Source organism: Corvus brachyrhynchos, unplaced genomic scaffold (genome assembly GCF_000691975.1).
Source record: "Corvus brachyrhynchos isolate BGI_N302 unplaced genomic scaffold, ASM69197v1 scaffold10, whole genome shotgun sequence".
Taxonomy (NCBI): Eukaryota; Metazoa; Chordata; class Aves; order Passeriformes; family Corvidae; genus Corvus; species Corvus brachyrhynchos.
The window spans coordinates 2,983,102-2,994,751 of record NW_008236180.1 but is presented as its reverse complement, the minus strand read 5'-3'; the positions used below and the strand labels follow the sequence as shown (position 1 = coordinate 2,994,751).

The 11,650-nt window shown below is 51.2% G+C and overlaps 2 protein-coding genes across 3 annotated transcripts in view; one reads left to right on the top strand and one right to left on the bottom strand.

The window, feature by feature from the left end:
- The window catches only part of LOC103617507 (BPI fold-containing family B member 4), a 16,803-nt gene extending 9,723 nt beyond the window's left edge, over nucleotides 1-7,080 (top strand). For both annotated transcript variants that reach the window (XM_017733413.1, XM_008635805.2), the window contains 11 exons: nucleotides 710-773; nucleotides 1,170-1,233; nucleotides 1,674-1,765; nucleotides 2,130-2,303; nucleotides 2,935-2,988; nucleotides 3,583-3,750; nucleotides 3,860-3,927; nucleotides 5,016-5,058; nucleotides 5,556-5,619; nucleotides 5,960-6,036; nucleotides 6,587-7,080. In XM_017733413.1, the coding sequence (XP_017588902.1) occupies nucleotides 710-773; nucleotides 1,170-1,233; nucleotides 1,674-1,765; nucleotides 2,130-2,303; nucleotides 2,935-2,988; nucleotides 3,583-3,750; nucleotides 3,860-3,927; nucleotides 5,016-5,058; nucleotides 5,556-5,619; nucleotides 5,960-6,036; nucleotides 6,587-6,610 (892 nt within the window). In that variant the 3' untranslated portion in view covers nucleotides 6,611-7,080. The remainder of the gene's footprint in view (nucleotides 1-709; nucleotides 774-1,169; nucleotides 1,234-1,673; nucleotides 1,766-2,129; nucleotides 2,304-2,934; nucleotides 2,989-3,582; nucleotides 3,751-3,859; nucleotides 3,928-5,015; nucleotides 5,059-5,555; nucleotides 5,620-5,959; nucleotides 6,037-6,586) is intronic.
- Nucleotides 7,081-10,679: 3,599 nt separating this feature from the next.
- Nucleotides 10,680-11,650, bottom strand: part of BPIFB2 (BPI fold containing family B member 2) — a 5,664-nt gene continuing 4,693 nt past the window's right edge. Inside the window, exons 14-16 of the mRNA XM_017736079.1 lie at nucleotides 11,339-11,402; nucleotides 11,164-11,240; nucleotides 10,680-10,877 (exon numbers count right to left, since the gene is read on the bottom strand). Of these exons, the coding sequence (XP_017591568.1) occupies nucleotides 10,809-10,877; nucleotides 11,164-11,240; nucleotides 11,339-11,402 (210 nt within the window). The 3' untranslated portion in view covers nucleotides 10,680-10,808. The remainder of the gene's footprint in view (nucleotides 10,878-11,163; nucleotides 11,241-11,338; nucleotides 11,403-11,650) is intronic.

Here is an 11,650-nt window from a genome sequence, read left to right as displayed (position 1 = left end):
TACAGTCCAGAAATACATTGATTATCGGACAAAACTGCCTCTGTGCTGCTGCAGGCATTGCACGTCCTGAGCGAGTTGTTCAGCAGCAACGTGGAAATGTCACACGGCAGATTTCTCCTCTTGTTATTCCAGATGCAAATTGTTTGTTCCCAGTAACTAACATGAAGATATTTCCTAACAGCTCCCTCTTCCCTTAACTACAGCACTGATTTAAATACTAGAGGGAGACACCAAACACAAGGTTAGACTGTGAGAGGCTCACTCCTTTCATGCAGTGAAAGCTCCCTGAGAGCTGAAGGAAAAATTTCTTCACGAAAAGGGTTGTCAAGCATTGGAGCAAGCTGCCCAGGGGAGTGGTAGAGACACCATCCCTTGCAGTGCTAAAAAAATGCAGCTATGGCACTTGAGGACATGGTTTAGTGGTGAACATGGTGGTGGTGCAGAGTTGATGGTTGGACTTGACAATTTTAGATGTCTTTTCCAACCTTAATGATTCTGTAATTCTCAGCAATGAGCCCAATTCTCCCCTCGGGGTAAGTGGCTCTTTTGTATCTCCAGCCCGTGCCCTGTCGAGCATCAGCTGCAGCATTAGCCCTGAAGGGAAGACTGAGGGTGTAGGAGAATGTAAAATGAAGGCTGGAGATCTTTTTATCTCCTGTCCTGGAGCTTTGTTTGTGCTGATTTGGAGTTTTTTTTCTTTCCTTTCCAGCTTACTCACCCTGTCAGTGAATGAGCTGGTGCTTCGCCAGCTGACAGCGACTCTGCCTGCTTTGGTACGGCTGAGGATTGTCCTCCTTTCACAGCTGAAACACAGAGATTTGGGAAAAACTGGTTATGAGTTCACAGCAAGCTGCACCATCTCTCTGTGCTGCTCTCCCACATCACTGGCATGTGCCATGGGGCTGGCGGGGTCTGTGGGCAGCCTGGCAGCTCCACGGGACTGCTGCCTGTGGGGTGATGCCTCAGACGTTCCCCAGATCAAAACATTCCCCTGCAGTGTGGTCCCACAGCTCCAGGGATGCTCCACTGCCCCAAGTCTTTCACAGCATCCCAGCTGTGCCTAGTACCATGCAACTTTTTCCCTGGAGGGGAAAGGAGGGGGTCTGGACAGGCTGTGGGTGATGGTGATGAGGGGGATTGGACAGTCGCATTTCTGCTTTGTGTTGCAGCTCTGTCCTGTCGTCGATATTGTGATGAACCTGGTGAACATTCATCTCCTGAGCACTCTCAATGGTGCGTTGCTTGTGGAGGGCGAGGCACTGCTTCCCCATGTTTCCCACAGTAGGAGCAAGTCCCATTTCCCATGTCGAGTCACTCAGTGCATCAACAGAAGTCCAACACTTCTGCCGGACTGTTGTTGAGCCTGGAATTCACACCCCAGCATTCCAAGAGAACTGCTCCCACCTTGGCCCCCCCTTACCTCCTTATTCCGTTTTTATCACCTTTGGATCTTTTTTACTGTCTTTGATGCTCTTTTTGTGCTGTATCCTAAAGGCAGATCCCACCAAGCTGAATTTGGGGATGTTCTAGCCTTTTGGAGTAGCAGCGAGCACCTCTCAGGCCTGAATGCTTGGACTTGTTTGAGGGTGCGGGGGCTGGTGGCCTTTGGGGACAGGGGAGGTTGTGTTGCTGCTGATTTCCTGGTGCTGTAACCATCCTTTCTCTGTGTGCAGCCGTGATCCCAGTTGGCACAGCAGGAACGATCCACTACCAGCTGGCCAGCATCCCCTACACCTCCGGCAAGTTCCTCGGGCTGGATTTAGATGTAAGTTAATGCTGGGCAGCAGGACCCTGGCAGCGTGGCTGCGTGTTGCCTTTCAGTGTGCTCACCTCATCCTGTGGGAGCTGCAGAATCCCACGAGGAGCTGGGCTAATGACTTGTCCTGGAAATGCAAGCTCCTAAGTGCTTAGATCTTTATCCAAATCACCACTAAGCGACTGTGTGTGCTTTTCTTCTTCTGCTCTGTATGCCAACTTACCCTGAGTCTGCCCTGTGAGTCCGGTGCTTTCCCAAAGCTCTGAGGAGAGGAGGGAGGGCTGTTCGGCTGGCACCGGCCCTGCACTCCTGTGAGGATCTGAACATGCCTCGCGGCTTTGAGGACTGATGTCTGTGTTACCTCTCTTTGCAGGGTGTGGTGAAGCAGGTGGGAGGCAGCACCATTCCCCATGACTCATCCCCCTCCGCTTTGCCTCCTCTGATGGACAGGCTCCTGCTCTTGGTGATGCGCCAGAGCTTCCTCAATGCAGTCCTGGCCCTCCTGCTCCAGCTGCCACCACAGACCTTCCCCTGCACGCCAGATGTTGTGAGTGCAGCAGGGCCTGTATTTCGTGCCGGAGCAAGTGACAAGGAACAGGCATCAGCCTGGCCTCGGGTCTGCCCAGGAATGGCTGTTTGTGCGTGTCCCTGGGTGTGTGCATGTGTGTGCTCGCTGGCAGAGGATCGACCCCAGCACTGCCTCCTTCCTGCTCTTCTCAGAAAGCTGTAACAGTGCCTGCACTGCCCAGATGTGCTCTTGTCTGTAAGGACACTGCCAGGGACACCTGCTGGGACCAGCTCGGTACTGGTTGTGCCGTGGACTCCTGCAGGCGCTGCTCCGTTTCAAGGAGTCTGCAAAATGCAACTGAGAAGAGGCGCTGCACGTCTGCAGTGCTGTTCCCTGGGTGTTTGCATCTCCTGTGCCTCTGATCTCTACTTCCAATGGGAAATGTTAGGGGTCCACACACTGGCAGGTGTTGAAATCCTCTGGGGGACATCACCTTCCATGGCTGGGTACTATCACCTTAACAACTACCTGGAATCACCCAGACAGCTGGGAAACAATGGAGAGGGTGGGAGGCTCAGGGTGCTGTGTAATGGGGGGCCTCTGGAAGGATGGGAGTTGTTGAAATCAGCTCAAGGGCTCAGTGGGGCTGCTGGTGCTTCTGTCCCCACAGTTCTCCAGTGCCAGCCGCCTGCAAGAAGCCGTGTGGACCATCGCTCCTGCTGGGGTGAGGAACTTGTTCTGGCACGAGGGTTTGTGTAAACCTCTCCAGAAGACACCTGGATGTGCCATCATGCCCCTGCTAAAGGTCCCCAGTCTTCTGCTCCCCTCCTCTTGCACCAGCATGGCCTGAGCCTGTCCTGCTGCCTGACCAGCTGATGGGAGTGGGTGTAGAGGCTGGGGGTTTGCACAGCCCCTGCCCAGTGCCCGCTCTCCTGTGTGCCATTGGCTGTTCCAACCTTCTCCTGCTCCCTGAACAGGGGAAAGTCATCTCCTACAGCTTGTAGCCATTGACATAGAAAGCTGATAAATATCCCCTGTTTCCTTGTCTGGTATCTCCCATTTCTTGGGCACCCTCTGGCACCCACAGCCTCCTCTATGTCCACCTCTCCTTAGGCCCTTATGCCCTCAGCATGGAGAGCTGATCCGTGCTGCTGGACCTGTTTGCTCTGTAAATTTGGCTTGTCCAAGGTGTGTGTGACCTTGGGGAGGCCCTGTGGAGCTATGGGGCTGTGAGAATGTGCCTGAGGATTGCCAGTCCCCTGCCTGGCTGGTGTGTGGGGTGCCAGCAGCCACCTCCATGTGTCCCCAATTCCCACAGTGCTCCGCCTGCCGTGGGACCAGTCCTCTGAGCATCAAACTGACGTTGAGAGGGAACCCGCTCATCCTCTTGGAAGAAAACAAAGCCAGCGTCAAGCTTTCAGTCCTGATTCAGCTGTTCAGTAACCACTTAGATGGATCCATCCTCAACTTCCTGCTGCTGAAGGCCGTAAGTGTGGATGGAGTTTTCTCCAGGGGAACAGCGTGCAGCCAGCTGGTGAGTGGTGGCTGGGATGGGGATGTTTCTGTGTGCTGAGCCTCTCCCTCTCTGCTTGCAGGACCTTGCTCTGAACGTCCGCGTGTCGATTGTTGGGGGCAGGCTGGTGCTGCAGCTGGCCCTGGGCAGGTGAGCTGTCCCCTCATACAGCTGAGGACATTCTCTGTGCTGCAATGTTGGCTCTGGGACCCCCTGACTTGAAATGTTTTCCATGTCTGTAAACCAGGCATTTCATCTCCTGGGTGTGAGAATTTCATACCTGACTGATGGCATGAGGTGGACGGGGTAGTTCAGGAAGGATTGCAGCAGTTGGAAAGTTTTAAGAGGCTGGGGGAAAAGAGTGTCAGTTTTATAACAAGGAGGAATGAGGTAACCTGAATAATTTTAAGACCGTCAGCTTGACTTTGATCCTGGGCAGTGGTTCGAAATGCCTGATATTGGACATGAATGATAAAGCAGTAAAGGAAAGTGCTGTCATTAATGCCAGTCAAGGTATGATTAAAGATTGGAGAGCATTTCTTATAGCGGGAGGTTTGAGGATTTTGGGCCATTTAGCTTGTCAAAGAGCTGGATTTAGAAGCAAAATTGGCATAGCTTGTATGCAGCAATATAGGGAATAGAAATGCGTCAAAAGGCTTTTAATTCAATAGACAAGGGTATAACAGGATTCAATAGAAGTAGAAAAGAGAAATTGAACGTGGAAATAAAGCATCCATTTCAGATATGGATAGTCGTGTGATTGCAGTGATAGGATGAGGAGCTGTAGCAAATTCACCAGGTCCTTAAATCCAGACTGGGTGCTTTTACATAGAATCACAGAATGGTTTGGGTTGGAAGGGATCTTAAAGATCATCCAGTTCCAGCCCCGCTGCCACAGGGTTCCAGAAGCTCTGCTCTCAGCTGAGGAGAGCTGCCTCCTTCCTGAGAGTGAATAATCTGGGCAGGGAGAGGGAAGGCGCAGCCAGGAGCTCTGTGTGCCCTGCTGCAGTGCTGCATTGTTGACAAGCAAATTAAAATTAGGTTAAGCTAATTCCTGCTCTGTTTTCTCTCTTGCAAGTGTGCCAGTCCCTGGTTTTTGTGTTACAATGCAGGTGTCCCTTTGTGGGTGATGCCTCACAGGGGTCCCTGCCCATGGGCTTGGAGGTGGCCAGGGTCTGGCTGTGAGCTCTGGCTGGTGCCTTGTGTCTGACCTGCAGTTTGCCCTCCTTTCCCTGCAGCACTTCCCTCTCCTTGGAGTCTTCTGATGTTGGCATCAGTAATGTAAGTCTCTAACACCAGTCTGGGCTTTACTGGGCAGGGAGAGCAGCCAAGCATGATGCCCTGTGGCTCTTGGGGAGGGAGGGATGGAGCCAGGCAGTGGTGTGGGATGCTGTGATGGATTACCCCTGCCGATGGTCAGAGCTGTTACCCGCTCTGTGGTGTAGGTTGTAGCAATTCCTCTGTTGCTGGTTTTTTTTTTTTTCCCCTTCTGCCATTTCTAATAAAGCAAATGTAAAGCTGAAATCTGTTTGTTTATTCACCTCTGCTTGGGCAAAGCTCACATTGAGCTGCAGAAAGAACATCACAAGGCAGAAGTTTGTCTAAAGGAAGGACTGAATACAAATTGAAGAAGAAAAGTAGATTCACTTTAAAGAGAAGAGGGACTGTTTGTTCTTTTGCTGTGTCAGTGGGCAGCAATTTTCAGTCCCAAGGGTCCTGCTTGCTGCTGTCATGGGCCAGGCAGCATTGCTCATGTGGTTGTTCCTTCCCTGATTCAGATCTCCGTCCTGAAGCCCCACTGCAGCAGTTTGCTTGTGGAAAAATTCCTGCCTGTGATCAATGGTAAGGTGACCAGGATGGCTGTAATTTTGGGAGCACTTCGAGTTCTGGACAAGGAGGGGAGAGGGGGTCTCATGTGTGTGTTTGGAAGATGTACTAGGAGTGTAGGAGCCATTAAAACCCTGAAATCCCCATTTTGATGATGTAGCTAAAAGTCCAACCTTATATTTGCCCCATCCCACCCCAGCACCAGTTCTGGCAACAGTCAGTGATGGAGAACCCAAGGAAAGCCAAGCACACAGTGATGGCCCCAAGAAGCTCTTCTCCCTGTGTCCTCCCTGGAGCAGCTCTGTCACAGGGTGTGAGCTGGCTCAGCACGTAAGGACCTGTCTGTCCCCTGCAGGTGCCCTGAGCATCGGGATCCCGCTGCCAAAGGTGCTGCGCATTCCCTTAGTGAATGTGGATTTTCGGATAAAAACGGTGAGTGCTCGGGTGGGCTGTTCCCTCCTGTAGGGCACCAGGGCTGTTTACAGGACCCTGCCAGTGGTGGCTGTGTGTGCAAGAGCTGTAGATTTTAATCCCTGAAAGACCAAAAGGGCTGCTCTATCTGACCTCCCTCAGGTCAGGGAATGCTGCCTGAGGATGTGATGCCCACACATGGTGTGGACCCAGGTGCATCATGAGCAGTGCTCAGGCCCTGGGGTAGGTCCCAGCTCCTTGTCCAGGCCCTCTTTTCTTTCTGGAGAACTCAGTGGGAGCATCTCTGATGTGGATCCAGGGATTCAGGCAAGCCCTCTCCAGTGGCACCATTCAAAGTGTCTTGAACTGCCCCAAGTTCCAGCCGTGTTCACCCTGGAGGTGTCCGGAGGAACTGGGATATTCCCCAACACTTCCCAAAGGGTTCTGTGCCTTCCTTATTACAAACTGGACATGAGGACTTTTGCAGGAGAGTTCTCTCTTTGCTGTGTGTTGTGAACCAGCAACCCTCGACAGGAGATAATTGTTTGTGTTTCTCCCTGCTCTCCTTCAGGGCCTGATGGTGTTTCTGGTGTGAGCTGTGGAGCCTGAGGCACGGAAAGGGCTGTGGGGGTAGAGAGAGGAAGAGAGCAGCGAGGATGGAATGCCAGGACCAGCATTATCTGCTTTTTTTCCCCTAAACTTGATTCAAGGTTCTTGATAATATTTAAGACATTTTAAAGTGAATTGGCTTGTGTGAGTATGGTTTGACACTTGTGTAAGCCAAACCTGACCGTCAGCTCTGTGTACAAATATTAATTTAGAGAAGTTGGTGTGATTTTGGGGTCACAGTTACAGCAGTTGCATGTGGTGCTGCAGTGGAATTGGGAAATTTTTTCTGAGGTGAAACTCCTCCTGATAGAATGAAAAAGTGAACTTGTTGCATGTGGCTTTTGAAGTGAATCTCCCCATCCTTGTCCAGAAGGTGTGAGGTGCTGAGCGGGAGCTCAGAATACATTTGCCATGTAACTCTTTTAATAAACGTTCCTACTTTTTTAGTGCTTGGAATGAGCTTCTGGTTTCTGATGCTTCTCAGGGAGAGCTTCTGTCCTGCCTCCACTCTGGGATCTTGTTCCTTTGTGACAATCGATATTTTGGGTTTGGGTTTGAAAACTCTTCCCCATGAACTTCCTGAGAAACAAAATTGAATTTTCAGTGGCTCCTCCTGGCCTGATAGCCTGCTGACCAAATGCTAATCCACAAGCAGAAATCAAAATTAAATCGAATTTCCAAAGGTCATGAAGCGTTTCCTAATGGAATCTGGAGGGAAAACTTCCTTCCCAGAGGACTGAGAGGTCTGATAGCTCTGGAGTACACCCATCTGCCTGCCAGAGCCATGTCTGCTTAGGCTGATGTCACAGCCTGTTTGTCTCTGCATGTTACAGTGACAAGAATCCCAGTATTTTGGATTTTAAGAGGCCTGAATTATTCTGGGTTAAAAAAATATGAATCTCAGGTTTTAAATGGCCTCTCCAATATCTGTTTTTCTCAGCACTGGACATTATTATGAGCATGTTTTTTACTCCTTGTGTCCCCAGAGATTGTGGTGGTCTGGCACCAACCAGGTGAGGGATAGGGCAATATTCCACTCTGCATTTCTGCCTGAAGGTAGGAATAGTTCAGCATCTGCAGGGCCCAAACCTGTGGCTGGTGCATGAGCTCCCAGCATCGCTGTGAGATGCTGCAGAGGAATCACTGAACACAGCAGAGAAGGTGCTGGACTCATTGGGGTCCCTCTTTGTGTGAACTGGCCAGAGCTCACCTGAGCTGTGCCAAACACAAACCTGGTGTCATACACTGTCACCACATGGACTGACCCGCCTCGTGTCCAGCAGAAGGGCTTTGGATCAGTTGAAGTCCGTGGTAACATTGAAGATGAGTGTCCTGGTGAGTATAAACAGCTCCTTTGGTTCCCAGCGTGGTGCAGGCTGATGCTGCCTGTGGGACTGTGTTCCTCGAGACTGTTCAGCTGCTGGTGACACGGGCCTTGCCCTGTCCTTGGGCAGAAGTGATGCTCCTGTGTGGTGACAGGGTGCCACACTGAAGCAGCAGGCTGGGTACAGCCCCATTGCTGGGTGAACCCCTGTGAACTGGGGTGCCAACAAGGGTGAACACTGTGGAGCACTGGAACCTGCTCAGGAGCCAGGAGCAGGGAGCTCAGATCCCACTGCTCATGTTCCCTGACACCAGCATGCCCACGTACCCTCTTACCTGCAGGACAGGATGAGTGGCCCCAGCAACCTGTGCTGGCAGCTGCTTTGTGCCACTTCAGGGCTCCTGCACTGCGGGGACTTGGTGTCTCCATCCATCCTTTTTGCCCACAGGCTGGCAGAACAGGCTGTGTTGATACAAGGTTTTGTTCTGGTTCCTGAGCAAACACCGTCTGGATAGTAAGTAAAGTTTAGGCCCTCTTTTCGTTCCCATTTGGCCATCACTTCTGTGTGTATTCTGCTCTGCTGGGAGGCATTCATTTCTCTGGCACATTATAGAGGGCTCTGTGATCTGGCACTGTCTCAGGCCTCTGCTTGTCTTGAGAAAGAAAACAGTGTGACGAGAGCATGTGATGAGAGTTTGCTGCTGCATGGAGCACTGGCACAATTGCAAGCCCAGGGTCACAGAAGATGGAAAAGCCATCTTGTGCCCCTGGAAAAGGGTTTTCCTCTTGGGGTCTGTCCTCCATCATGCTGCTCATCACATGGGACTGAGGGGGAAGCAGTAGAGGAGCCTTTTCCAAAGGAAAGGGCAGCATCTCAGTGTTACTTGCACCTTCTCCAACATGTACATCTAAATTTCTAGTGGCTTCAGGAGCATATCCAGAGCAGGAAACTGCAATCCAGAACCCATAAGAGCTGGGACAATCCTGTTCAGGAAAGTTTCTTTAACACTGGTACCCTGACAGGCTGGGAAATCTTGAGCTGGGTGAGCAGCAGGAGGGCTTGCCAGGGACTGGCTGTGCTCCTGGCTGCACGTGCGACTTGGAGCTCTCTGGCTCTTGCTCCAGTGGTGACCCTGGCAAAAGCTGCATCCCTCTGCTCTTTCATGGGGGCTGCAGAAGGGGCTTGCTCCCCCTGCTCCAGGATTTGAACAACCTGGCTGGTGCCTGCTGCTCCATGTGCCGGTGGTGAGGGAAGCTGGGTGTCACCAGACAGCTCTTCCTGCAGGACTGCCCAGGAAGGTGCTGGGTTTTGTGCATGTCAAAGGGGCTAATGCAAACACTTTTTTCAGCATTCCTTTTCCCTCGCTGTGCTGGGGGTCTCAGTAAATGGGGTGACTGGAGTGAGAAGCAGAAGACCCTCATTCTCCAGCATGAGCCAGCTCTGCTCTAAGCCTGTGGCTATTCCCAGGTGGGGCTGGCAGCTGAGGGTGCAGCTCCTGAGACTCCAGCCCTGTGCTGGAGAGGCAGAGTCATGCAGTGAAGCTTGGAGCCAGAATATTCCCTGTCAAAGAAATGCATCTTCTTACTACGGTAACTTATTCCTTTTGGGAAACTGGTTTAACATATATTAGTCAAAGAATAATGGTTGCAGCTCTACCAGGAAACTTTTATTAGGAGCTGTTCCTGCTATGGCCAACCTCAGGCATTAACATCATTAGTCAGGTCCCCACTCTGGGCACATAAACCTTCAGGGTTCTTTACTCCTTGCAGTAAATCAACCTGGCTTGTTTTGTTTGCTTTCCTGTTTCTGAGCCTTTGAAATACAAGGTTTTGAAGTGTTTTTCAGAAGCTTCAGAGGCCAGAAATGATGGGTGTAGTTGTAGCAAGTGAAAGCAGATGTAATGGATGTAATTAATAAGGTTTCATGGCTGGGGTGTTACGTGAGGCATCACCGTGGCAGAGCTGAGGCAGGAGCTGCATGATCAGGGATGAGGATGCCCCTCCCGGGCATCAGCAAAGCCCCGTGTTCACCCTGGCTGGGGTAGATGCAGCAGCACCCAGTGATTGAGTGACTGGGGCAGCTTTTGGAGCTCTGTTACCACCCACCCTTCCCTTTTGGATGCCTGTGTCTGTTGTGGGTGTTTTATCCCACTTTTACATTCCTGAACAACTGGGAAATGTGTTTGATCAGTAGGAAAGAGCATCCTAATGCCAGTGACCACGGCGCCGGCGCAGTCACCTCTCATTCAGCATTTTCTCTGTGATGAGCTTTCTCAGAAGCAAAGTGTTGAAAATATAACTGCCTTCAGGTCTAAAATTAGAAACCATTCTGCAGACTGATTTCCTTCCCCTCCTCCTCTTTCTGACCCAGGAAACACACCAGCTGTAATGTTCCCATAGTAACACGAGACATGGAGGAAAAGCAGATGAAAGATCTCTCGTTGTAGGGGTTGTGTCGTTCTGCAGAGGCACGAGTCTGTTTTGCATCCTTGTAAATGAGTGGAATTGATTAAATGTAGGGTCTGGACATGATGGGCAAAATTCATCTGTTTCTAGATACAAATTGTTGAGGGGGGAAAAATGTCAATAGTCACACCAGCAAATGCGGAATTAAAGAGAATTGTTTAATTAAAATGTGGAACGTTGTTACAATCCATCCTCTGTACAACAAAACTACCAGGAGCAGGGCTGGAAGAGAAAGGTGCTAGTGCAACACCATTATTATCCAGAATATAAAACCATGATGTTTCAGTAAGGCAAGAGAGAAGATCTTCAACGTTTCAAGCAGTGACAAACCACAGAGCGAGATGTGAGAGTCAGCGGAATGATTTTGCCACTGTTTTACCCCAGACACTGGACTTCACTCCCGGGTGCTCGCCTCTCCAGTCTTTGCCTCTAGCTGGAGGTTGCAGGGGATCAAGACATAGTCCTGAGCAAGGAAGGGAGGAAGGAGGACTGAGCATGGTGCCTGTGTGGCTCCATCAGCCCACACGGGGCTTCACCACCCCCCAAGGCCCTTTGGACACAACCACTGCCTGTGTCCATGGGGCTGAAGAGGAGCTGGGCCTATTTAAGGCAACAGAACTTGGTTCTGCAGGTTACCAGGGCTGGATGATCAGGTTCTGATTCATTCTGATGCTGGGAGGTTAGCATTGCTCCCAGGCTTCCTTTAAATCAAGCACAGCAGGGAGCAATTTAAATGTCTTATTTCTTACCTTGTGAATTGTGATGTTGACATCGGTGTAAGTGAAACTGGCGATATGGGGCAGGAAAACACCTTGTCTCAGGACCACTGAGAAAAAGAAAGAGGAGAAGTTGCCAGCTGGGTGCTGTCTGGGTCCATGTTGATCATCCCACATGGCAGCATCCGCAGAGCTCCCATCTCCTCACCGTTTATCTGGGCTGGCACCTCCTCACGGACTGTGGGCAGGAACAACTCCTCCAGCAAGGCAGCCTGTGGGGGAAAGTCAGGGTGAACGCATGGTGTGGGGCTAAAGCACGAGGAGAGGGGTAGAGACCTGTGAGAGCGTCCTGATGCTCACGGCACCTCTTCCCATCCCACAAGGACCCAACTGTCCCTTCCACCGGGTGCAGCAAGCACCCAAAGTCAGTATTTCCATATTTCCCTGCTGGCACCCACTGCCCAGGATGGCTGGGGCAGCTGAGGGGGACCAGGCTCCTAGAGGATGGTACCAGGAGTGG